This window comes from Hyla sarda, chromosome 1, assembly GCF_029499605.1.
Source record: "Hyla sarda isolate aHylSar1 chromosome 1, aHylSar1.hap1, whole genome shotgun sequence".
Taxonomy (NCBI): domain Eukaryota; kingdom Metazoa; phylum Chordata; class Amphibia; order Anura; family Hylidae; genus Hyla; species Hyla sarda.
The window spans coordinates 150,949,356-150,973,934 of NC_079189.1; the positions used below are offsets into that span (position 1 = coordinate 150,949,356).

General features: G+C 42.2%; 1 protein-coding gene and 1 long non-coding RNA gene across 7 annotated transcripts in view; one reads left to right on the forward strand and one right to left on the reverse strand.

Moving 5' to 3' along the window:
• Positions 1-19,257, forward strand: part of LOC130359784 (uncharacterized) — a 29,202-nt gene extending 9,945 nt beyond the window's left edge. For all 3 annotated transcript variants that reach the window (XR_008890468.1, XR_008890471.1, XR_008890469.1), the window contains exon 3: positions 19,140-19,257. This is a non-coding gene — a long non-coding RNA (uncharacterized LOC130359784). The remainder of the gene's footprint in view (positions 1-19,139) is intronic.
• HHIP (hedgehog interacting protein) overlaps positions 1-24,579 on the reverse strand; it is a 127,232-nt gene that overhangs the window by 17,331 nt on the left and 85,322 nt on the right. For all 4 annotated transcript variants that reach the window (XM_056562869.1, XM_056562870.1, XM_056562871.1 and 1 more), the window contains exons 7-11: positions 23,781-23,924; positions 22,015-22,136; positions 19,892-20,015; positions 19,136-19,266; positions 17,666-17,747 (exon numbers count right to left, since the gene is read on the reverse strand). In XM_056562869.1, coding sequence (XP_056418844.1) covers positions 17,666-17,747; positions 19,136-19,266; positions 19,892-20,015; positions 22,015-22,136; positions 23,781-23,924 — 603 coding nt within the window. The remainder of the gene's footprint in view (positions 1-17,665; positions 17,748-19,135; positions 19,267-19,891; positions 20,016-22,014; positions 22,137-23,780; positions 23,925-24,579) is intronic.

Here is a 24,579-nt window from a genome sequence, read left to right on the forward strand (position 1 = left end):
GGTAGACGTCAACACATAGGGTGTAAAATTTCTTATTAAGAACATTTCCTGCTTATTCTCTCATTAGAATCAAATAAACAGACAAAGCATGCTCCCCTGTGTAAGGTCTCCAACAATAGAGTGATGGCAGATTTCTGTATACTACAGAGGAAATTCTTTTCTTTTTGGATTTCTTTTCTGTCACGACCACAGTGCTGACACCTCTGTCCATGTCAGGAACTATCCAGAGCAGGAGAAAATCCCCATAGCAAACATATGCTGCTCTGGAAAGTTCTTAAAAGAATAGAATTTCCTCTGTAGTATACAGCTGCTAATAAGTACTGGAAGGATTAAGAATTTTTAATAGAAGTAATTTACAAATCTGTTTAGCTTTCTGGCACCAGTTGATTTAAAAAAAAAAAAAAAAGTTTTCCACTGGAATTCCCCTTTAAAGCTTTAGACAATGGATCTTATGCAGGCTGCTGCACCTCTTAATGCTCTTGGTGTATACAAATAGCAAAACCACTTTCTCCTCCAAGTAATAATGGGTATTGCCATGGTCCAGTGGATGCATGAACATTTAGATTTATTTAAAAAGTAAGTACGTTTATCATGTTTTAATAAATCTATATGTTCATGCATCAACTGGATCATTGCAGTGCCTATTATTCCTTGGAGGACAGAGTGGTTATGTTATTCTCTCATAGGGAGAGACTTTATAAAATTTGAGGTAACCATACACATATGCAAGCTTTTGGCGGTTCATTTGTTCAGCCGACAGCTACCTCTCCGGATCTCACTGTACACTGTGAATGTTCAACTCGGCTGAGCATTTATGCCTTCTCAATAGAAAGGGGAGACGCAAACTGATCCCGGACTCTTCTGGTGGTGGCTTATCTATCTGAGAACGAAAAGGAGCAAGCCGATTCTTCTTTTCCAGAAGCCTTGAAGTTGATTGAAAAGAATAGGAAAAGAGGGATGATGGATGAAGAATACTTCCTCTCGAAACGTGTTATTTGTTTTTATATATTTTTTTACTGCTTTGTCTGGAATTGGTTAAGGCATTCCATTATTGCCAGTAAGCACAATCCAGCATCTATTCTTCAGGATAATTTTCAAGGCTTCTGGTGTATATACCACTCCATCTACTGGACCTCAGTTTGATGAAGCAGCTCCTGGTCACATATATTTTGAGCACATATTTATGTGCCCTTAGAGCATCATTGTAACTTAGGTGAGCACAATACCATTATGTTTACAGTAAAGGTTTATGGCCCATATAGGGCCTCTATATGTTCTTTTTCCACATGTTTTTGAAATCTTCTTTTTCTCTGACCACATTTTTCAAGAGAGAATTAAAAAGCCCCTATACACATTGGTAAGTCTGGCCATTTTTTTTTTTTTTTTTTTTTTTTATTGTATATGTATTAGAGCCTTTAGAGTAGCTGGTAAATTAGAAAATAATATCTGGATCCTAAGCAAAGCATTTATTACTGATAATTTAGTGTTAATAAAATTATTATTATTTTATGCAAAATCCCTAACACAGTTTTTAGTTAAGGATCCTATTCCACCCATACATTGAAAATAACAAAAACAAGATATCAAGTTCTCTTTTACCTGCCATAATAGTTATCATACTTATTAAACATGACGAGTAAAACACTCAGTATTTCTTTCCCAAGTTATGTATGAAAATTACATTACTGTGACGGACTGCATCAAATGTCTCCATCAACCATATGGGGTCAATGGGTTTAACATACTTGTAGTCTGCCTCCTACATATCCTCTCAATACGATACTCAATACAAAGAATCCTTTCCCCACACAGCACTACACTGTGAGGTCTGGCCTTTCAGGTATGACATTGTGGGACCACCCTACGAGTCGAGTCAAGGTCAATTAAAATGTTTTTCGTAATCAGATCAAAACAGTTGACAGACTTTGCTTAAAGGGACAGTAACTCTCTAGAAAGTTATATGCAAGCAACAGCTTAAATATGCTCGGCATTCACATTATGTTCTAGTAAAAGGTCAGGTTGTTACGCCGAGCGCTCCGGGTCCCCGCTCCTCCCCGGAGCGCTCGCTACACTTCCCTCACTGCAGCGCCCCGGTCGGTTCCACGGACCCGGGGCGCTGCGTTACTACCTCCGGCCGGGATGCGATTCGCGATGCGGGTAGCGCCCGCTCGCGATGCGCACCCCGGCTCCCGTACCTTACTCGCTCCCCGTCAGTTCTGTCCCGGCGCGCGCGGCCCCGCTCCCTAGGGCGCGCGCGCGCCGGGTCTTTGCGATTTAAAGGGCCACTGCACCGCTGATTGGTGCAGTGGTTCCAATTAGTGTTTACACCTGTGCACTTCCCTATATCACCTCACTTCCCCTTCACTCCCTCGCCGGATCTTGTTGCCCTAGTGCCAGTGAAAGCGTTCCTTGTGTGTTCCTTGCCTGTGATTCCAGACCTTCTGCCGTTGCCCCTGACTACGATCCTTGCTGCCTGCCCCGACCTTCTGCTACGTCCGACCTTGCTTCTGTCTACTCCCTTGTACCGCGCCTATCTTCAGCAGCCAGAGAGGTTGAGCCGTTGCTAGGGGATACGACCTGGTCACTACCGCCGCAGCAAGACCATCCCGCTTTGCGGCGGGCTCTGGTGAAAACCAGTAGTGACTTAGAACCGATCCTCTAGCACGGTCCACGCCAATCCCTCTCTGGCACAGAGGATCCACTACCTGCCAGCCGGCATCGTGACAGTAGATCCGGCCATGGATCCCGCTGAAGTTCCTCTGCCAGTTGTCGCTGACCTCACCACGGTGGTCGCCCAGCAGTCACAACAGATTGCGCAACAAGGCCAACAGCTGTCTCAACTGACTGTTATGCTACAACAGTTACTACCACAGCTCCAGCAATCATCTCCTCCGCCAGCTCCTGTACCTCCTCCGCAGCGAGTGGCCGCTTCTGGAATACGACTATCCTTGCCGGATAAATTTGATGGGGACTCTAAGTTTTGCCGTGGCTTTCTTTCCCAATGTTCATTACACTTGGAGATGATGTCGGACCAGTTCCCCACTGAAAGGTCTAAGGTGGCTTTCGTAGTCAGCCTGCTGTCTGGAAAAGCCCTGGCTTGGGCCACACCGCTCTGGGACCGCAATGACCCCGTCACTGCCTCTGTACACTCCTTCTTCTCGGAAATTCGAAGTGTCTTTGAGGAACCTGCCCGAGCCTCTTCTGCTGAGACTGCCCTGTTGAACCTGGTCCAGGGTAATTCTTCCGTTGGCGAGTATGCCGTACAGTTCCGTACCCTTGCTTCAGAATTATCCTGGAATAATGAGGCACTCTGCGCGACCTTTAAAAAAGGCCTATCCAGCAACATTAAAGATGTTCTGGCCGCACGAGAAATCCCTGCTAACCTACATGAACTCATCCATCTTGCCACTCGCATTGACATGCGTTTTTCCGAACGGCGTCAGGAGCTCCGCCAGGATATGGACTCTGTTCGCACGAGGCGTTTCTTCTCCCCGGCTCCTCTCTCCTCTGGTCCCCTGCAATCTGTTCCTGTGCCTCCCGCCGTGGAGGCTATGCAGGTCGACCGGTCTCGCCTGACACCCCAAGAGAGGACACGACGCCGCATGGAGAATCTCTGCCTGTACTGTGCTAGTACCGAACACTTCCTGAAGGATTGTCCTATCCGTCCTCCCCGTCTGGAAAGACGTCCGCTGACTCCGCACAAAGGTGAGACAGTCCTTGATGTCTACTCTGCTTCTCCACGTCTTACTGTGCCTGTGCGGATGTCTGCCTCTGCCTTCTCCTTCTCTGCTGTGGCCTTCCTGGACTCTGGATCTGCAGGAAATTTCATCTTAGCCTCTCTCGTCAACAGGTTCAACATCCCGGTGACCAGTCTCGCCAGACCCCTCTACATCAATTGTGTAAACAATGAAAGATTGGACTGTACTATACGTTTCCGCACGGAGCCCCTTCTAATGTGCATCGGATCTCATCACGAGAGGATTGAACTGTTGGTCCTCCCCAATTGCACTTCTGAAATCCTTCTTGGACTTCCCTGGCTTCAACTCCATTCCCCAATCCTGGATTGGTCCACTGGGGAGATCAAGAGTTGGGGGCCCTCTTGTTCCAAGGACTGCTTAAAACCGGTTCCCAGTAAACCTTGCCGTGTCCCTGTGCTTCCTCATGTAACCGGTCTCCCTAAGGCCTATATGGACTTTGCGGACGTTTTTTGCAAAAAACAAGCTGAGACTCTACCTCCTCACAGGCCTTATGATTGTCCCATTGACCTCCTCCCGGGCACTACTCCACCCCGGGGCAGAATCTATCCTCTGTCCGTCCCAGAGACTCTTGCCATGTCTGAATACGTCCAAGAAAATTTAAAAAAGGGCTTTATCCGTAAATCCTCCTCTCCTGCCGGAGCCGGATTTTTCTTTGTGTCCAAAAAAGATGGCTCTCTACGTCCTTGCATTGACTACCGCGGTCTTAATAAAATCACGGTTAAGAACCGCTACCCCCTACCCCTCATCTCTGAACTCTTTGATCGTCTCCAAGGTGCCCATATTTTTACCAAACTGGACTTAAGAGGTGCTTATAATCTCATCCGCATCAGAGAGGGGGATGAATGGAAAACGGCATTTAACACCAGAGATGGACACTTTGAGTATCTGGTCATGCCCTTTGGTCTATGCAACGCCCCTGCCGTCTTCCAAGACTTTGTTAATGAAATTTTTCGTGATCTACTATACTCCTGTGTTGTTGTATATCTGGACGATATCCTGATTTTTTCTGCCAATCTTGAAGAACACCGCCAGCATGTCCGTATGGTTCTTCAGAGACTTCGTGATAATCAACTCTATGCCAAAATAGAGAAATGTCTGTTTGAATGCCAATCTCTTCCTTTTCTAGGATACTTGGTCTCTGGCCAGGGACTACAAATGGACCCAGATAAACTCTCTGCCGTCTTAGATTGGCCACGCCCCTCCGGACTCCGTGCCATCCAACGTTTTTTGGGGTTCGCCAATTATTACAGGCAATTTATTCCACATTTTTCTACCATTGTGGCTCCTATTGTGGCTTTAACAAAAAAAAATGCCGATCCCAAGTCTTGGCCTCCTCAAGCGGAAGACGCCTTTAAACGACTCAAGTCTGCCTTTTCTTCGGCTCCCGTGCTCTCCAGACCTGACCCATCTAAACCCTTCCTATTGGAGGTTGATGCCTCCTCAGTGGGAGCTGGAGCTGTCCTTCTACAAAAAAACTCTTCCGGGCATGCTGTTACTTGTGGTTTTTTTTCCAGGACCTTCTCTCCGGCGGAGAGGAACTACTCCATCGGGGATCGAGAGCTTCTAGCCATTAAATTAGCACTTGAGGAATGGAGGCATCTGCTGGAGGGATCAAGATTTCCAGTTATTATTTACACCGATCACAAGAACCTCTCCTACCTCCAGTCTGCCCAACGGCTGAATCCTCGTCAGGCCAGGTGGTCTCTGTTCTTTGCCCGATTTAATTTTGAAATTCACTTTCGGCCTGCTGATAAAAACATTAGGGCCGATGCTCTCTCTCGTTCCTCAGATGCCTCTGAAATTGAACTCTCTCCTCAACACATCATTCCTCCTGACTGCCTGATTTCCACTTCTCCAGCCTCCATCAGGCAAACTCCTCCAGGAAAGACCTTTGTTTCTCCACGCCAACGCCTTGGGATCCTCAAATGGGGTCACTCCTCCCATCTCGCAGGTCATGCGGGCATCAAGAAATCTGTGCAACTCATCTCTCGCTTCTATTGGTGGCCGACTCTAGAGACTGATGTGGTGGACTTTGTGCGAGCCTGCACTATCTGTGCCCGGGATAAGACTCCTCGCCAGAAGCCCGCTGGTTTTCTTCATCCTCTACCTGTCCCCGAACAACCTTGGTCTCTGATTGGTATGGATTTTATTACTGACTTACCCCCATCCCATGGCAACACTGTTATTTGGGTGGTCGTTGATCGATTCTCCAAAATGGCACATTTCATCCCTCTTCCTGGTCTTCCTTCAGCGCCTCAGTTGGCTAAACAATTTTTTGTACACATTTTTCGTCTTCACGGGTTGCCTACACAGATCGTCTCGGATAGAGGCGTCCAATTTGTGTCTAAATTCTGGAGGGCTCTCTGTAAACAACTCAAGATTAAATTAAATTTTTCTTCTGCATACCATCCTCAATCCAATGGACAAGTAGAGAGAATTAACCAGATCTTGGGTGACTATTTACGACATTTTGTTTCCTCCCGCCAGGATGACTGGGCAGATCTTCTACCTTGGGCCGAATTCTCGTATAATTTCAGAATCTCTGAATCTTCCTCCAAATCTCCGTTTTTCGTGGTGTACGGCCGTCACCCTCTTCCCCCCCTCCCTACCCCCTTGCCCTCTGGTCTGCCCGCTGTGGATGAAATTTCTCGTGATCTTTCCACCATATGGAAAGAGACCCAAAATTCTCTCTTACAGGCTTCTTCTCGCATGAAGAGATTCGCAGATAAGAAAAGAAGAGCTCCTCCCATTTTTTCCCCTGGAGACAAGGTATGGCTCTCCGCTAAATATGTCCGTTTCCGTGTCCCGAGCTATAGGTTGGGACCACGCTATCTTGGTCCTTTTAAAGTTTTGTGTCAAATTAATCCTGTCTCTTACAAACTTCTTCTTCCTCCTTCTCTTCGTATCCCTAATGCCTTTCACGTCTCTCTTCTTAAACCTCTCATCCTCAACCGTTTTTCTCCTAAATCTGTTCCTCCCACTCCTGTTTCCGGCTCCTCGGACATCTTCTCTGTCAAAGAGATTTTGGCCTCTAAAAAGGTCAGGGGAAGAACTTTTTTTTTAGTGGATTGGGAGGGTTGTGGTCCAGAAGAGAGGTCCTGGGAACCTGAGGACAATATCCTGGACAAAAGTCTGATCCTCAGGTTCTCAGGCCCCAAGAAGAGGGGGAGACCCAAGGGGGGGGGTACTGTTACGCCGAGCGCTCCGGGTCCCCGCTCCTCCCCGGAGCGCTCGCTACACTTCCCTCACTGCAGCGCCCCGGTCGGTTCCACGGACCCGGGGCGCTGCGTTACTACCTCCGGCCGGGATGCGATTCGCGATGCGGGTAGCGCCCGCTCGCGATGCGCACCCCGGCTCCCGTACCTTACTCGCTCCCCGTCAGTTCTGTCCCGGCGCGCGCGGCCCCGCTCCCTAGGGCGCGCGCGCGCCGGGTCTTTGCGATTTAAAGGGCCACTGCACCGCTGATTGGTGCAGTGGTTCCAATTAGTGTTTACACCTGTGCACTTCCCTATATCACCTCACTTCCCCTTCACTCCCTCGCCGGATCTTGTTGCCCTAGTGCCAGTGAAAGCGTTCCTTGTGTGTTCCTTGCCTGTGATTCCAGACCTTCTGCCGTTGCCCCTGACTACGATCCTTGCTGCCTGCCCCGACCTTCTGCTACGTCCGACCTTGCTTCTGTCTACTCCCTTGTACCGCGCCTATCTTCAGCAGCCAGAGAGGTTGAGCCGTTGCTAGGGGATACGACCTGGTCACTACCGCCGCAGCAAGACCATCCCGCTTTGCGGCGGGCTCTGGTGAAAACCAGTAGTGACTTAGAACCGATCCTCTAGCACGGTCCACGCCAATCCCTCTCTGGCACAGAGGATCCACTACCTGCCAGCCGGCATCGTGACACAGGTCCATGTCATGGTGGCTTAGTCAGTACCCACTGTGTGGGGTAAATGTCATTTATTTTCAATCATTTCACAGGTTAACAAAACTGTGTGTGCGTCTGCTTTCTAAATGAATTTGAAGCCGTTTCTTTCTGTTTACGTTCTTTTCAAGAAGAATGCTGCACTGTCCATCTATTTCTAAACGTTTACTCTGTCTGTAAACACAGCCATTTTGGGATCTGCTTGTCTTTTGGCCATTATAATCAGTGAGAGCTTAGCTACATTTATATACACACACAAGGTGTTTTAACCGTTCTATGTAAATTGCTACATTCCTATAATTCAAATAAGGGGAAATTTGCATCTATTTTCATATATGTAGTTTGAATACTGTTTTTATTTTTATCTTGTAATTATTTGTATTTTTATCTTAGATGACAGCAAAATGCAAGCAAACATTTACACTTATCATTTTAAAAATGCTATTTTAAAGGGGTAGCCTGGATTTATTTCTTTTGTAAAGCAACTGGGGTCTGAAATGAAATTACAGTCTCAATCTTTCTAGTACTTATGAGCTTTTAAACTGACCAAAATACTACACATGAAACAGGCCTAAGGTTGGTTTCACACACAGCATTTATAGCCAAAAAAAAAGCAAGTTTAAGTGGTATTTTTTTCATAGTTCTTTTATATACTTTTCTCCCAAAAAACTCTGTAGTGTCATTTTAAAGTCAATAATGAAATAAAATGCACTTCACGCAATGGTCTAGATTAATCATTCTACCTGAAACCAGAACTTTCTGGTTTTGCCCATAGCGACCACTGACAACTCAACTTTCATTGTGGTTGCTAAAGGCAACTACACACTTACATTTCGTTTTTATATGAATTTTCTGAAATAACTTTCATAGGCTTTTCTTAAAAGCCAATGATGATTATTCTAAAAAGCTAATGAATAAAAATAAAGGTTTTGTTGTAGCTCTTGTATTCTTTTGAAATGGCGCTACTACTGGCACAAGAATATAAATACTGGCTTCGTAACTTTGCTTAAAATTATGAAAAAACTGTAAAAAAAAAAGTATGAATGTACACGTACAATTCATAAGGTAATAGGTGCCACAGCAATGTACTGAATAGCTATTAAAACGCTTCACTTTACGACTGGAGTAATCACAGCAGCCTTTTAAAAGTGACACACTACACTATCTCCGAATGCTATACAATGATGGTTAAAAAACCATTACTCATTGGCTGCCCATCTTCCCTTCCATGACAAAAGTCAAGGGCTGCATAAGTGATCCAACAGTCCTGGCCGCACAAAAGCTGAGCCATGTAATGGGTTTTGTAAACATGTGCCTATCTACAATACTTGATCAGAACTTGCATTGGGCAGCAGTCTGCCGTCACGCCCCCTCCCATAGACTTGCATTGAGGAGACGGGCGTGACATCACATGGGGGCAGAGTCCTGACATCACAGACTTCCGTCCCGGACTCGCGACTCAGAGCCTCCAGCGGTTCCCGTGTAAAGAGAGGTGGGTGCCGCATGCAATAATGCGGGGGTCCCCAGCGGCGGGGGTCCCTGCGATCAGACATCTTATTCCTTTGGATAGGGGATAAGATGTCTAGGGTGGGAGTACCCCTTTAAGGGTTTCTTGGGAGTGTTCTATTGGAGATATATTCATCTGAATTAGGATTATATGGGGAAACAAATATCCAACCTCACCCCAACCTAAAATAGCTGATAACATAATGTAAGATTATACTTTCTACACAACCCAACAAATGTTAATACCATGTAAAACATCTCAAGCGTCTTTAAGGGAATGGGAATGATTACATATATTTTGTGAATGTTAATAGCTTCAGTGCCTAGTAGTCACTGCTTTATGCAGAACTTGGTTCATATATTATATTGAACTAATATACATTATTTACCTTTATAGAAAATAAAATAAAGTGGATTTTTGGGTCCAGGTGCTATATTCTTAGGGGGGTGCAAAACTTTGTGCCCGTAAGAATGTAAATCGAGTGGTAATGTGTACAATGAATGTGTCACCGCTTAGTTTTATACAGGGATTAGGAAGAGGGAGTCTGATGATAAATGGAGCATCTGCTCCTGTACCTACCTACTGCTGGCATCTATACAACATGACAGATTATGTACCTACTACGCACATCTACCTAATGAGGGTGGGGGATTGCATACTTACTGGGGGCTTCTATATAATGGGGGAATGATCTACCTACTGGGAGCTTCTACCTAATGGGAACATGATCTAACTACTGGGGCCTTTAACCCCTTAAGGACCAAGGACGTACCGGTACGTCCTTGGTCCTGCTCTTCTGATATAACGCGGGGTTACACAGTAACCCCGTGTCATATCATGGCGGGCCCGGCGTCATAGTGAAGCCGGGACCCGCCTCTAATAGCGCGCAGCGCCGATCGCGGCGCTGCGCGCTATTAACCCTTTAGCCGCGCGCTCAAAGCTGAGCCGCGCGGCTAAAAGTGAAAGTGAAAGTTCCCGGCTAGCTCAGTCGGGCTGTTCGGGATAGCCGCGGCTAATCGCGGCATCCCGAACAGCTGACAGGACAGTGGGAGGGCCCCTTCCTGCCTCCTCGCTGTCCGATCGCCGAATGACTGCTCAGTGCCTGAGATCCAGGCATGAGCAGTCATGCGGCAGAATCGTTGATCACTGGTTTCTTATGAGAAACCAGTGATCAACATAGAAGATCAGTGTGTGCAGTGTTATAGGTCCCTATGGGACCTATAACACTGCAAAAAAAAAGTGAAAAAAAAAAGTGAATAAAGATCATTTAACTCCTCCCCTATTAAAAGTTTGAATCACCCCCCTTTTCCAATAAAAAAAAAACACAGTGTAAATAAAAATAAAAATAAACATATGTGGTATCACCGCGTGCGGAAATGTCCGAATTATAAAAATATATAATTAATTAAACCGCTCGGTCAATGGCGTGCGCGCAAAAAAATTCCAAAGTCCAAAATAGTGCATTTTTGGTCACTTTTTATATCATTTAAAAATGAATAAAAAGTGATCAATAAGTCCTATAAATGCAAAAATGGTACCATTAAAAACTTCAGATCACGGCACAAAAAATGAGCCCTCATACCGCCCCATACATGGAAAAATAAAAAAGTTATAGGGGTCAGAAGATGACAATTTTAAACGTATAAATTTTCCTGCATGTAGTTATGATTTTTTCCAGAAGTCCGACAAAATCAAACCTATATAAGTAGGGTATCATTTTAATCGTATGGACCTACAGAATACATATCAGGTGTCATTTTTACCGAAAAATGTACTACGTAGAAACGGAAGCCCCCAAAAGTTACAAAACAGCGTTTTTTTTTCAATTTTGTCGCACAATGATTTTTTTTCCCGCTTCACCATAGATTTTTGGGCAAAATGACTGACGTCATTACAAAGTAGAATTGGTGGCGCAAAAAATAAGCCATCATATGGATTTTTAGGTGTAAATTTGAAAGAGGTATGATTTTTTAAAGGCAAGGAGCAAAAAACGAAAATGCAAAAACGGAAAAACCTCCGGTCCTTAAGGGGTTAAACTAATGTTGGGTGGTGGGGGATTATCTACCTAATGGGGGAAATTATATACAGTGGGGCAAAAGAGTATTTAGTCAGCCACCAATTGTGCAAGTTCTCCCACTTACAAAGATGAGAGAGGCCTGTAATTTTCATCATAGGTATATCTCAACTATGAGAGACATAATGAGGGGAAAAAATCCATAAAATCACATTGTCTTGTGAAGTCTTACAGAAAACATTTGACCTCTGTCATTGCCAACAAAGGGTATATAACAAAGTATTGAGATGAACTTTTGTTATTGACCAAATACTTATTTTCCACCATAATTTACAAATACATTCTTTAAAAAAATCAGACAATGTGATTTTATGGATTTTTTCTCTCATTATGTCTCTCATACTTGAGGCATACCTATGATGACAATTACAGGCCTCTCATCTTTTTAAGTGGGTGAACTTGCACAATTGGTGGCTGACTAAATACTGTATCTACTGGGGGGGGGGGTTATTTATCTACCGGGGGCTTCTAACTAATGTAGGGAAATCATGAAACTTCTGGGTTCATCAATTTAATGGGGAGGGTGATTATTTATCTACTGGGGCATCTTTTTAGTAAGGGGATAATGTACCAGGAAAGGCTTCTACCTCATGTGGAAAATGATATACCTACTGGGTCTATCTACTGGGTCTATCTACCTAATGAAGAGCGGAAGGGCTACTGGGGGCATCTACCTATTGGGGGAAATTAGATACCTACTGAGGGCATCTACCTAAAAAGGTTGGGTATTTTCTACCAAAAGGGGGCATTTATCTACCAACCCACTTTCCTACCTACTCATACTATAAGGGCAAAATAATAGGCAATATTTAGGATGATAAGGGCAAGGAAAAGATGGAAAAAGCGCTGTATAAGGATAGATTTTGCGGAGCTGAGCGTTGGTTGCAAGAAGTCTTCATTGTGGTCTGAGCCACACAGAGAAGGAAAGAAAACAACCCAAAGAAGTCATCATTGGTAAGCTAATGGATGTAACTGCAATGCATTCATTTATATGCTCTGCAGAGCCTGTGTAGAGCTTGTGTCTGTCACTATATGGGCACTGTTTGGGGGGGATACTGGTTTGTGTACAGTGATTCATATTGAACATCGTATTGAGCAACAGTATGGCTGTATTATTATTCAGGATTACCAATCTAATTTTGATGGTGTACTTTTGATGGTGTATGAAAGTTCTGGAGATGTGAAGTAAAATATTATTTCAAACAAAAGAGAACAAGCAACACTGAAATACAGCACCATACCAGAAATAATGCAAATGAATAAATCTTTATTATGCAAAAAAAATTCTGTAGACACTTCAAATATTGTACTTGTGAGAGAAGAAAGATAAAAACAATTAAAATTGTCTCACAAGAGAAACTGGCACCCGTCCTCTTAAGATGTTAATCAATTATCTACTCCATACAGAAATACTCATAGTATATTAAAAATGTGAGGGCACAGATAGGAACAAGACCATACAGGGAATAAATAATATTAAGATGCTGATAAATAATTGCAATAATATCCCAGCAGCATAAGTACTACCATTCCTATTTCCAAATGTATTGCCACAATCCCATCAATAAATACTTGCAATCATGAACAATGTATAGGAAGCAAGCGTCCCAGACTGGATGGATAAGCAGAAATGCTGATGGTAAAAGACGAGGATGGGGCCACAAAAGACCCCATGTGTTCTGTCACTACTAAGGCGACTTCCTCACATTTGTAATATACTGTACTATGTGTATTTCTGTATGGAGTAGATAACTGTTTAACATCTTAAGAGGATGGGTGTCAGTTTCTAGGAGAGGGGGTTCATGGCCCCTCCCTAGGGTTGTGCTCAGGCTCCTAGTGAGCCAATTTTAATTGTTTTTATCTTTCTTCTCTCAAAAGTACAATATTTGTAGTGTCTACAGAATTTTTTGTGCATGATAAAGATTTGTTCATTTGCATTATTTCTGGTGTGCAGCTGTATTTCAGTGTTGCTTGTTCTCTTTTGCTTGGTTTAGTACCTTTATCACTGATTAGCACCCATGTACTTTGATACTTGCATGGATTGAGCCCCCTTTTCTCTTTTCCTTAGCGGTAAAATATTATTTTACTTCAATATTAAAGTATAGAGTTGAACGAGGTTTTAAAAAGTTGGTTCGTCGGGTTCACAGAACTTTTCAAAAAAAGTTAAGTTCATGGCAAATAAGTTGTAAGTGAACCCACAATGCAATATCTCTCAAAACGTGTGTATAACACTGCCTAAAAGCTTTAAATTCCTATATAACACACTTAGGATTGTAGTTTTAAGAATATATTTTGCATGCTTTTTAACATTATACTAAAGGTGAATAGAATATCCCGTTTTGTTGGCAGATGCCTGATTGTTTTAAAATGCACAAGAAGCTATTGGAAGATGTAATGACTTTTTCCATGCATTCCAAAAATTCTCCCTTTTGGGAATTTCAACAGGATTAGTAGTTGTAATAGACAATGGACAGCAGGCATTGGTTACTGGTGGTAGACTAGTAGCCATCATACAGCAGGCAGTGGTGGATTGATGATAGTAGTAGTAGCCAGTGGACAACAGGTGTTGTTGACTGGTGAAAGTTGTAGTAGTTTGGTCAGCAAGCAGTGATGAACTGGTGGTAGTTGTTGTAGCTGGCAGACAGGAGGGGTGGTGGATTTGTGGTAATTGTAGTAGCCAGCGGATAGCAGTGGAGATCGACTGATAAATGTTGTAGTAGACATGAAACACCAGGCAGTGGTGGACCAGTGGTGGTTGTAGTATCCAGTGGACAGCAGGCAGTTGTGGACCGGTGTTAGTTTTAGTAGCTAGCAGACAGCAGGGGTGGTAGACTGGTGGTAGTTGAAATAGCCAGTGGACAGTAGGCAGTGGTGGACTGGTGGTACTTGTAGTAGCCAACAGATAGCAAGGGTGGTGGACTGGTGGTAGTTGTAGTAGCCATCTGACAGCAGGCAAAGGTGGACTGGTGGTAGTTGTAGTAGCCAATGGACAGCAAGCATTTAGAAAAATGCTTCCACACAGCAGAATACCAGATAGGTAAATCACAACCCGACTTTGTACTTCCTCTAGTCACTTTTTTCTCAAGCCTACAGATGCAGCTGCCTAGCCTCCACCTGCTTCTGAGCTGAACATACCAGCAGGCCTATGTCTAGTACATTTGACCGATGTTCTGGCCCTTCCTTGGCTACACTCTTTGCTGACAGTATCACCAATACCCTACTGCTCTGAACACATCACCTCCTCAACGCAAGGTTCCCACTTCCTGTTTAAAATTAAATCATCATCATCACCATCATTATCAAACTCCTCCTCATTGTCCATGCCACATCTCTCTGTATTAATTTCTCATGTCAGATCATAGGCTTCTTTGCCTCCCTTAGCATATCTACTATGATGCCTTTCAATGTAATCACCACTCCTACCATCTACAGTCCCACTAGTGCTATACTCTCCACTGCTTACACATCCACCACCTCTACAACACACTCTAAAGGCTGAATATCCTCACACTCCTGCTTTTTGCTTTCCTTCTGTTTAGCACTAGGCAGGGGGAAGCAAAGACAAGGATTATGGAACAGACTAGGAAGGACATTTCCACCACACCATGCAACTGACAATGAAGACAATGAGGAATCCACTGAAACCTGTCTCAACTTCATGTAGTCAGCTTTTTCCTCCTTAGATAACCGAGAACATGCCAATCAGTCCACAATGGCCATATTATCCTCATAAACCACACACCCCTGGAAGACATAGATAAGTTTTGCCTGCTGCTGCTACTACTACTACTACTACCTTCAGGCACTTGGCTGCTGATAGTACTGGTACTATGCCTCGACAAATGGGTGGTGGCCACAGTGCTGGTACCACCACCAACATGTTTAGTAGGACATGGAAGTGGTGCTCATTCCTCTAAACTGTCCTCGACAAAACCATTCCTTTATCAGACTTTTGTTTATTGAAAATATTTTGAGGTGTATTTTTTATTTTTGGGGTGATTTGTCACTCACAAAATAGTTAAGTGTTGGAGAAACTGTCAGTCAACTTTTACTCTTACAGCTAGAAATGCTTTTTTTTTGTTAAACACAGCTAGAAATGCTCAGTTTTTGCTAAAATCCAGGAAATGAGGCATAAAAAACACTTTAATTATAATAACAAAGGTTTACATAACACCTCAAGAGTGGCCAGAAACTGAATTTCTGTACATGGAGGCAGTCTGGAGACTTTATAATGTACTGCTAAAGATGGTATTTTGCCCCTCTAGAGGTGGCGACTGGCAGTGTCTACTTGGATACTTCAGGCTTCTTGGATACTAAAACTCAAAACACACATACAGTATTATTTGAACTGGCGCAATGACCACTTGTATTTCTACTAAATATGCTATTACAATTAACTCATATAATGTGTCCGCTGTTCACATCTCTTATATATATATATATATTGTTCTCAGCACCAATATTTATTTCTTCATTCATTCATGCAACCAACTGATTATCATATTTTTGTATATATTTGTACATTTTTTTTTCTGAATTTATTACTTTTTTTTCTCTTGTTACCATTAAGGGGGTACTTTTTTTTTTGTATCAACTGGTGCCAGAAAGTTAAACAGATTTGTAAATTACTTCTATTAAAAAAATATTAATCCTTCCAGTACTTATTAGCTGCTGAATACTGCAGAGGAAATTCTTTTCTTTTTGGAACACAGAGCTCTCTGCTGACACCTCTGTCCATTTTAAGAACTGTCCAGAGTAGGAGAAAATCCCCATTGAAAACATATGCTGCTCTGGACTGTTCCTATAATGTAAAATTAAGCACATAGTGCTTAAAATGTATCAGTCCCTTTACATTTGCCATCCTGAATGTAACGGAGCTGGATGTAAATCCAGGTGCCACTGGTCTTCACCAGAGCCTGCCGCAAGGCAGGATGGGCTTGTTGCAGCAGGCGACACCCAGGTCGCTACCCCTGACATGGCTCGACCACACAGGTAGCTGGGCGAGGTATTGAAGGATAAGGCAATAGCGTAGTCAAACGTAGCAGAAGGTCAAGACAGGCGTCAAAGGTGTAACATAGCACAAGGTCTGGATCAAAAGGGTAAAGCTAACAGTCTATAAGGGTCGCTTAATCTCAGGCTAGGGGCACTGAAGATCCAGCAGGGAAATGTGGGAGGTGCATGAACTTGGTGACAATGGTGTCAGGTGTACACAATAATTATGGGCGTACTGGCCCTTAAAATTTTTGAGCTCCGGTGCGTTCCCTAAGGGACAGGGACCCACGTTCTGGAGCTGAGACACAGCGGAGGCAGCAGGGGAGAGAGGTGAGTGATGGGCTGGGATTTGCATGCGGGCGTGTCCCGCGAAGGGAATCCCAGCCCCGCCGGCAGCTGGGGACAAGGGAACAATGCGCTCCCAGCCGCTGCAGGTGGCTGGAGCTCGAAGCATGACACTGATGTTTCGTACTTGTAGCTTTACAATTTGATAAATAAAAATAACTTCTATTTAACGGGACTAGCTGAAGAGAAATTATTTTGTTTACACAGCTAGAAATGCTGCTTTTTGTTAAACTTAGCTAGAAGTGCCCTGTTTTCGCAAAAACTCTAGTCAAATTTCACTCTCATTGTTTTTTTTAATTAAACACCAGCTAGAAATGCTCTATATTTGATTAAACGCATAAAATACAGATAATGAGGTGTAACTGACCAAGTAAACTTTTACTCTCACCGCTAGAAATGCATGTTTTTGTTAAACCTAACTAGATATGCTCTATGATTGTTTAAACCCAGAAAATACAGGTAACATGGCATAACATTCCCAGTGAACTTTCACTCTCACTGTTAGAAATGCATTTTTGTTAAACTCGCTTTATATGGTTAAACCTAGAAAACTGAGTTAGCCTAGTGTAACTGACCCAGTGAACTTTTACTCTCACTATAGAAATGTTTTTTTTTAACAAAATTTAGTTAGAAATGCTGTATATTTTGTGAAACCTAGAAAATACTGAGGTCACTGAGGTCATCCCACTGCACAATGCTTTGCTCAAATTGCTTTGTATTATACTTTGAAACCTTTCTGGAATCAGTAGTCCCACAGTGAGTTGCTTTGTGCACTGCTCTGCTTTTTCTCCAAGATGGCAACCGCAACACTGTGCATAGGGCTTATCAGTCTCTTAGACCCACTAACTGTCTTCTGATTGGCTTGGGTGCTGTATGCAATATATTGCAAGCAATTATTGGCTAACTTGCAGTCATGTGATCTTGCTGCCAGCTGTAAAGTATTCTGGGCTACCCTTGCATCATCTCAGTGTTCTTACTTCCTCATTATATGCTGAAATGGTGCCAAACGCTATGTGTTCCTCCCACCTTTTCTTACAATAGCCTACTTTTGTATTTAAGTAAAAAAAAATCCTTACCTTTTGGGGTCAATGATCTTGTAAAGTTTTCCACTGTGTGTCTGAGTCATGCTTTTACTGCTTGACAGTATGTAGACTTCACCTGTTAAAAGTGCCAATATAACATGGATGTTACACATATTATTTAAGGACATGTCAGAAGCATGTGTCAGACTTCACGTTTAAGATAGCTCAAACTTAGTCATGGCATATTTATAGGTTCACACTTTCCTAGTATTGCTGAAGTATTTTAATATTCAGCAAATTGACTTTGCTAAAGATATTTGAGGAGAATTGTCAACACCTGTGCAAAAGAAAAGTTGCCCAGTTTTCCATAGCAACCAATCAGATTGCTTCTTTTATTTTGCAGAGGCCATGTTAAAAATGAAAGAAGCGACTGATTGGTTGCTATGGGCAACTGGGCAACTTTTCCTCTGAACAGGTTTTGATAAATCTCCCCATTGTGATTATTTCTTTCTTAAAGTGTAACTGTCACAAATTTGTACCCACATAAACTAATCCCAGGATGACAAAGTTGTTAACAATTACAATTCAGGCATACCTTTTGCTGCTTTCTAGCAGCTTTGATCAGGCTAGAAAAATGCTTTATATGACGGTCAGCAACAGTCAGATAGGCGTGGCTATGCCCACCGGCCACCACACCTATCCCCTGTATATCAGCGCTGGAACCACTGTGTAATCGACACACAGGTCCCAGCGCATAGGCACCTTATTCTTCTTACATGCGGGCGGCGAGTTTTCTACTGTAGAAGAAAAAACAGTGCCCGTTCTTCTGTCTTCCTAGAGTGCACACCGGTGATGCGATGCTGGAGGCCAGTTTTTACAGCAAGCTCTTGCTTTCTCTGCTGCTGGTAGCATTACACCATGCACTGGGGCCATCGGAAGCGAGCGCTTGCAGAGAGAGCGAGCGCTTGCTGTGAAAACTAGCCCCCCACATCACATTGCCGGTGTGCACTCTAGGAAGACAGGAGATCGGGCACTGTTTTTTCTTCTACAGAAGAAAAGTCGCCGCCCACATGTAAGAAGAATAAGGGGCCTATGCGCTGGGACCTGTGTGTCAATTACACAGTTCCAGCGCTGACATACATGAGATAGGTGTAACCGTCACTAAAGCATTTTTTAGCCTGATCAAAGATGCTAGAAAGCAGCAAAAGGTATGCTTGGATTGTTAGCAACTTTGGCATCTTGGGATTAGTTTATGGGGGTACAAATTAGTGACAGTTGCGCTTTAATATTCATTATACTTTTAGTACAAACCTGTATACTTTACAGTCAATATCTAGTCAAAATGTTTTTTAAGGAGGCTTTCTATAGATTTAGTCAACAGACATGGGCTGTTTTGCCTTATTTGCTTTATTAATAGACATATATTCATAGAAATAATTTAGATATGTGGTTGCCAACATCTAAATAGCATCTTTCACTATCATACTGTACAGAAAATATAATTTCACTTTGTTCTTGTTGTACCTAGTTCATCTTCTCCGAAACCCAAAATGTGTCCTGTGAAGGGTCCTCTGCAGGAAGCTCCGCTGCCAAGACAGAATGGTTTCTCCTGCCATTGTTTGGTGATGGAGTTCTGGTGAAGCGTTAGAAAGTTTCTGAAATGGCACAATCATTATTTGCTTGTGCTTTCAAAATATTATTACAATTTGTTTAACATAGACGAAATTTGAATCAAAACAAAGCTGCCTTATGAATAAAAGAATGCTAAGACGTATGAAGGTAATATATACATATGTACATATGCAAAGGTTCTCTTCAGTCTTTAAAATGTAGTCTGGCTTTGAGAGAATGAAGGTATTTAAGTATATTAACTTACTATGATAAATATATAACAAAGCCACAATTATCCTTAGGAAAAGAATGATCATCAATAAAACAGATCCTTACCATATACAAAGTAGAGTTTAGATTATAACCCAAACAATAGGAACACATGATTAGTTAATGACTAGTGGTAAATGCCCAGGTGGTCAACTATAAGGTAACATTGTTATGATGAGACCCAAACACTGGAAAAAAAAAAGCATATGACAAATACAATCTACCTATGTATGTGTAAAAAAACACACAAAGGTTAAATTCTTCCTTCTGTCAGTAGAGCCCTTCACTCAATAGTTTTATTCCTTTACATTTTAACTTTCTCCCTGGTCTTCACAATATAAAAATCAAAACCAGCCATTATGTAATGACTGTAATCTAGTCACAATAATTGTAACCTACCCGTAACGGTCTCCAAATACATAGCTTCCATATAGCCGTTCCGACTGACAGCCTCTGTATATAAAACCACCAACTGTTTGCCCGTTGCTTAGTGGCTTGAATTCTAAGAGTGGAGGCTCATTTTCTGAAAAAGAAAAGGTCCTGTTGTAGCATTAGGCCAAAACAGTACAATGGTGTTGATGGCAAATTCTGATGAGTATATGAGACGTAATTGGACCTCATTTACTAAGAGTGAGGATTCTTTGTTTGTTTGGGTCTTCCAGAGCTCAAAACCACCACATTTTATGCAGAAACATTAGTAAATTTGTAGGTTTCTTTATATGTATTTTTTTTGGGAGACATGCCCCTTTTCCTGATTGCCACACCCCTCTGTAGGTTTTCTGAGTAAAGTGGAGAGTTAGTAGGGTTTTTTGTATTTTTTGTTGGAATTCTGGCGCAAGACACATGTGACACAAAAAACCCTAGTAAATGGAAAAGCCTTAATAAATGAGACCCAATAGTCTTCTTTAAAATAGGATGTATAAAATAATAAGTGAGAAGTCACATAGACTTCATAGTCCCATTTATAATGTGTGTGTATTTGTTCTGTTACTAGATGAACCCAATTTGAAACTGATCAACAGATTGGATTGAAGTTATTTGGGCCTACAAGTGAAAACATTTTAAGGGCCCACAATACTTTTTGTAAATCCACTTCATTGCACACCCAGGGTTTAACAGGATATCTAGTGATTGCTTTTAAAGTTAGCTTCTAGCAAGGCTGCCTTCTGCTAGACCTTTGAAGCCCTAAATAAGGGTTGAATTATTGTGTCACATCTGGGGCCCACTGGAGGAGTCTCTGGTACTCTGACCCTGTCCACAACATGTCTGTCTGGTTCACCATACATTTACATTATGTACATTACAACTATTATTTAAAGGGAACCTGTCATTACTTTCAAGCTGCCTGACCCATGAGCCTTCGGACCACTCCCCAGTTTTGAGTGATATCTTCCTGTTTTAGTATAGGGACAGATATATTATTCAAGGGGTAGGCAGAAGCCACCATGGCTTGCCCCAATGACTTTTGGTTCAGGTCACATGAAAGTGATGGCAGGTTCCTTTTAAAATGATATTGATGACTATGTTAATTTCCATTATACGTTTGTTTAATCTGTTGAGTTTCATTGTACAGAGCATTGTTTAGTCTCTATACAATTATCTCTACTTCTTGTCTGACAGCAGGAATGTATGTAAAGGTTTGCTGAACAAGAATATTCTTTTTTTCCTCATATCAGAGAGGGCAACAAGAAGCAGCTGACTGGTTCCCTTTAAATAAACCTCCCGGACATCATCCTTTTCAGGCTTTCTCTAAATTCCCTTATTTAAGTGCTATTGGTCTTTTACCAATAACATCACCAATATCTGTGACCTTAACCCCTTAAGGACCAGAGTTTTTTTTTGGTTTTTGCACTTTCGTATTTTCCACCTCACCTTCTTAAAATCAGAACGCTTTCAATTTTGCACCTACAGACCTATATGAGGGCTTGTATTTTGCTCCACCATTTGTACTTTGTAATGCCATCATTAATTTCACCCAAAAATGTATGGCAAAACCAGAAAAAAAAATATTTTAGGGGCAAATTGGAATAAAAAACGCTATTTTGTAATTTTGGGGGGGTTTCCGATTCTATGCAGTGCACTTTTCGGTAAAAATGACACCATAATTTTATTCTGTAAGTCCATATGATTACAATTTTTTATTTTACTACTTAAACAAAATTATAACTACATGCACCAAAATTAGTATGTTTAAAATGTCATCTTCTGAATGTAAAAACGATTTATTCCTCAACATCAGACATATGCTGCATATTGGACTTAGATGTTAAATGGATTATCCAGAAATAGAAAAAATGGTGTTCTCAGGTTGTGTGTGGTCTTACAACTTTGCTCCATTCACTTAAATGGAACTGAGCTGCAATACCATACCCAACCTGAGGACAGGTGTGGTACTGTTTTCTAGAGAAATCAGCTCTGCTTTTTTAATTCCTACATAACCCTTTTAAGCTGTTATGTGCCATTATGGATGTCAAAATATTTTAACTGTTTTAGATGACAGCAAAAATCTCATTGTAGCCTACCATAATCTTTTCCTTTAATGATCTGTAATATTCGGGAATTTGACCTGTTCTTGGTGCTGGAATCTGAGCAAAGAATTGTTGAGTTCATACTGCTATCCTTGGAATGACGATCAACGGCACACCTAAAGCAAGTACAAAAGAAGTGAGTCATATATTCTATACTTTTAAGTGAATTTTTAAGCTGCATGTAATAAAGCAGGATGATCTGAGCAGGTTTATATATAATTTAATAGCAACAAAAATTCAGCATAACCTGTATTATTGCTTATTTCAATAGAGCCCGTAATGTTGAAAATGAATCTGTAAACATAATACTACAGAACAGGAGGAGCGCAGCAGATCGATATATAGTTTTGTGGGAAAAGATTTAATATAAGTAATATAACAACCATAGGAGTCCAGTGGGTGGTCTCTGACTGACAGCAATTTCTGCATGCAAACTCATACCACGAAGGCTGCTAAAGGGGTACTTCAGCTTTATACATCATATCCCCTATCCAAAGGATAGGGGATAAGCTGTATGATCTTATTGACCAGATAGGGGATAACCTGTATGATCTTATCGACTAGTGACGTCATGCCACACCCCCTTCATTCATGTGTCTATGGGAGGGATCATGACAGTCATCACGCCCCCCTCCTACAGACATGACCATGGAGGGGGCGTGCCGTGATGTCACTAGGGGGTGAGGCCATGACGTCACATCCACGTCTCGGAGGCAGCACCCGGCACAGAATTCTGGGGGCTGCACCGAGATCGCGGAGGTCCCCAGCGGTGGGACCCATGCGATCGTACATCTTATCCCCTATCCTTAGGGATAAGTTGTATAAAGCTGGAATACCCCTTTAAACACAAAGTAGGACCACCCATGGGACTCCTAAGCCTGGAATAGTTGTACTGAATGTTTTCCAACAAAAAAATATATAAGAACAAGCTACCTAAGAAATCATTTTCATTTTTATTGGCCTCATAAACAGTTTCAAGAAGAACAGTTTTTTTAATCTCTTTAATAACATTTTCATTTATTCTGATGTTTTGTTCAGGGATGTACAGAGTGGTGTTGGATGATATAATAGGAGCCATAATCCCCTTGCTTGTGTCTTTTTGTGAAATACCAATCCCATTTCCATGTCGGGCAAGTGATAAGTGAATGATTACTCAATGGGGAGAAATGTTTCACCCTAGGCCTAAGTTGTGAAGACTTTGATGGTGGAAACCCTAAAAAGGTTTACAATACTAATAATGGGACAGAGCTATGTTTTGCCCTCTTTTCTACATGTCCCAAAACTGCTACAGAATTAACATGGTACATTTTAAAATTATAAGTCACTCATTAGGGTGCGTTCACACTGCGGAATCTCCGCGTGCTGAATTCAGCGAGCGGAAATTCCGTCTGGCGGCCGCCGCCGAAAATACTTCGGCGCTAGGGCCGCGGGGCACTGAGCCATCACCATTGACGGCTATGCAGTGCTCGCGGAATCTGCTCAAAGAATGAACATGTTCTTTCTTTGCGCGGAACAGTTTCAATTTCAGAAGCGGTGGAATTGTCCGCTTCTGAAATTCCGCAGTGTGAACAGGTCTCGTGGAGACCCATTCACACCAATGTTAAGTTCACACTGCGGGAATTCCGTAGTGTGAACGTACCCTAAAGCTAAATAGATCTTTCTGTACTTAACATTAAGCCTCCACCCATTTAAACCCATTTCATCCACTGTATGTTTCCTCCCTAACTCATAGGTATTTACAACTATAACTTGTGGCTTACCTGCCTGGATTATGAAGTCCATGTGCAAAGATTTCAGGAGGCTGGTTTGTACTGTTGAAGTGAGGATTGCTTTTTGGTACAGAGTATAGAGCACTGCATCCATCAATGTCAACATCTAATCTTAGTACTGATCCTGTAAAGTCACTAGAAAAATAACATGATTAAAAAGAGTCAAATGGTTAAATGCTGAAAGCTGTGTCTGTGGTCTTACAAAAATGGTCTGTTAACTTTTCACAAACAAGAAACAAATCAGAGCAATAACAATGTATCAAAGTTCAATACCATTATATAAAACAAAACTATGTAACAAAATAATAAAGTTTTAGGTCATGTTCACACAATGTTAACATACTGTTTTTTCCATATATCCTTTTATTCAGCCGTAAACAGGGCTCAGGTTAAAATGGAGGTAAAAGGGTATCAGGTGAAATTGGAGCTTTTTTATGGTGTGTGTGCAAACATGGTTTTAGGGTGCATTCAGATGGGTGGATTTGCTTGCAAACTTGCATTGAAGCCAGTGGCAGATTTTCCAAAGCCCAATTTTCACTGCTGAAAATCGGATGCAGACAGCTTGCAGAGAGCCCCGCCCCATTCAAATTCCCAGCGGAAAACACGCTGCGAGTTTGCAAGCAAATTCGCCTGTCTGAACATACACTAAAACTGTATCTGGTATATTGCTTAATTTTGTTTTAATAATTTCATTTTATAGGGTGTAACTAAGAATTCAATCAAATGTTCCATAGGCTATAATGTAGTATAATGCAAAATGTCACCAAATGCTGTAATAGTAAATAATTAA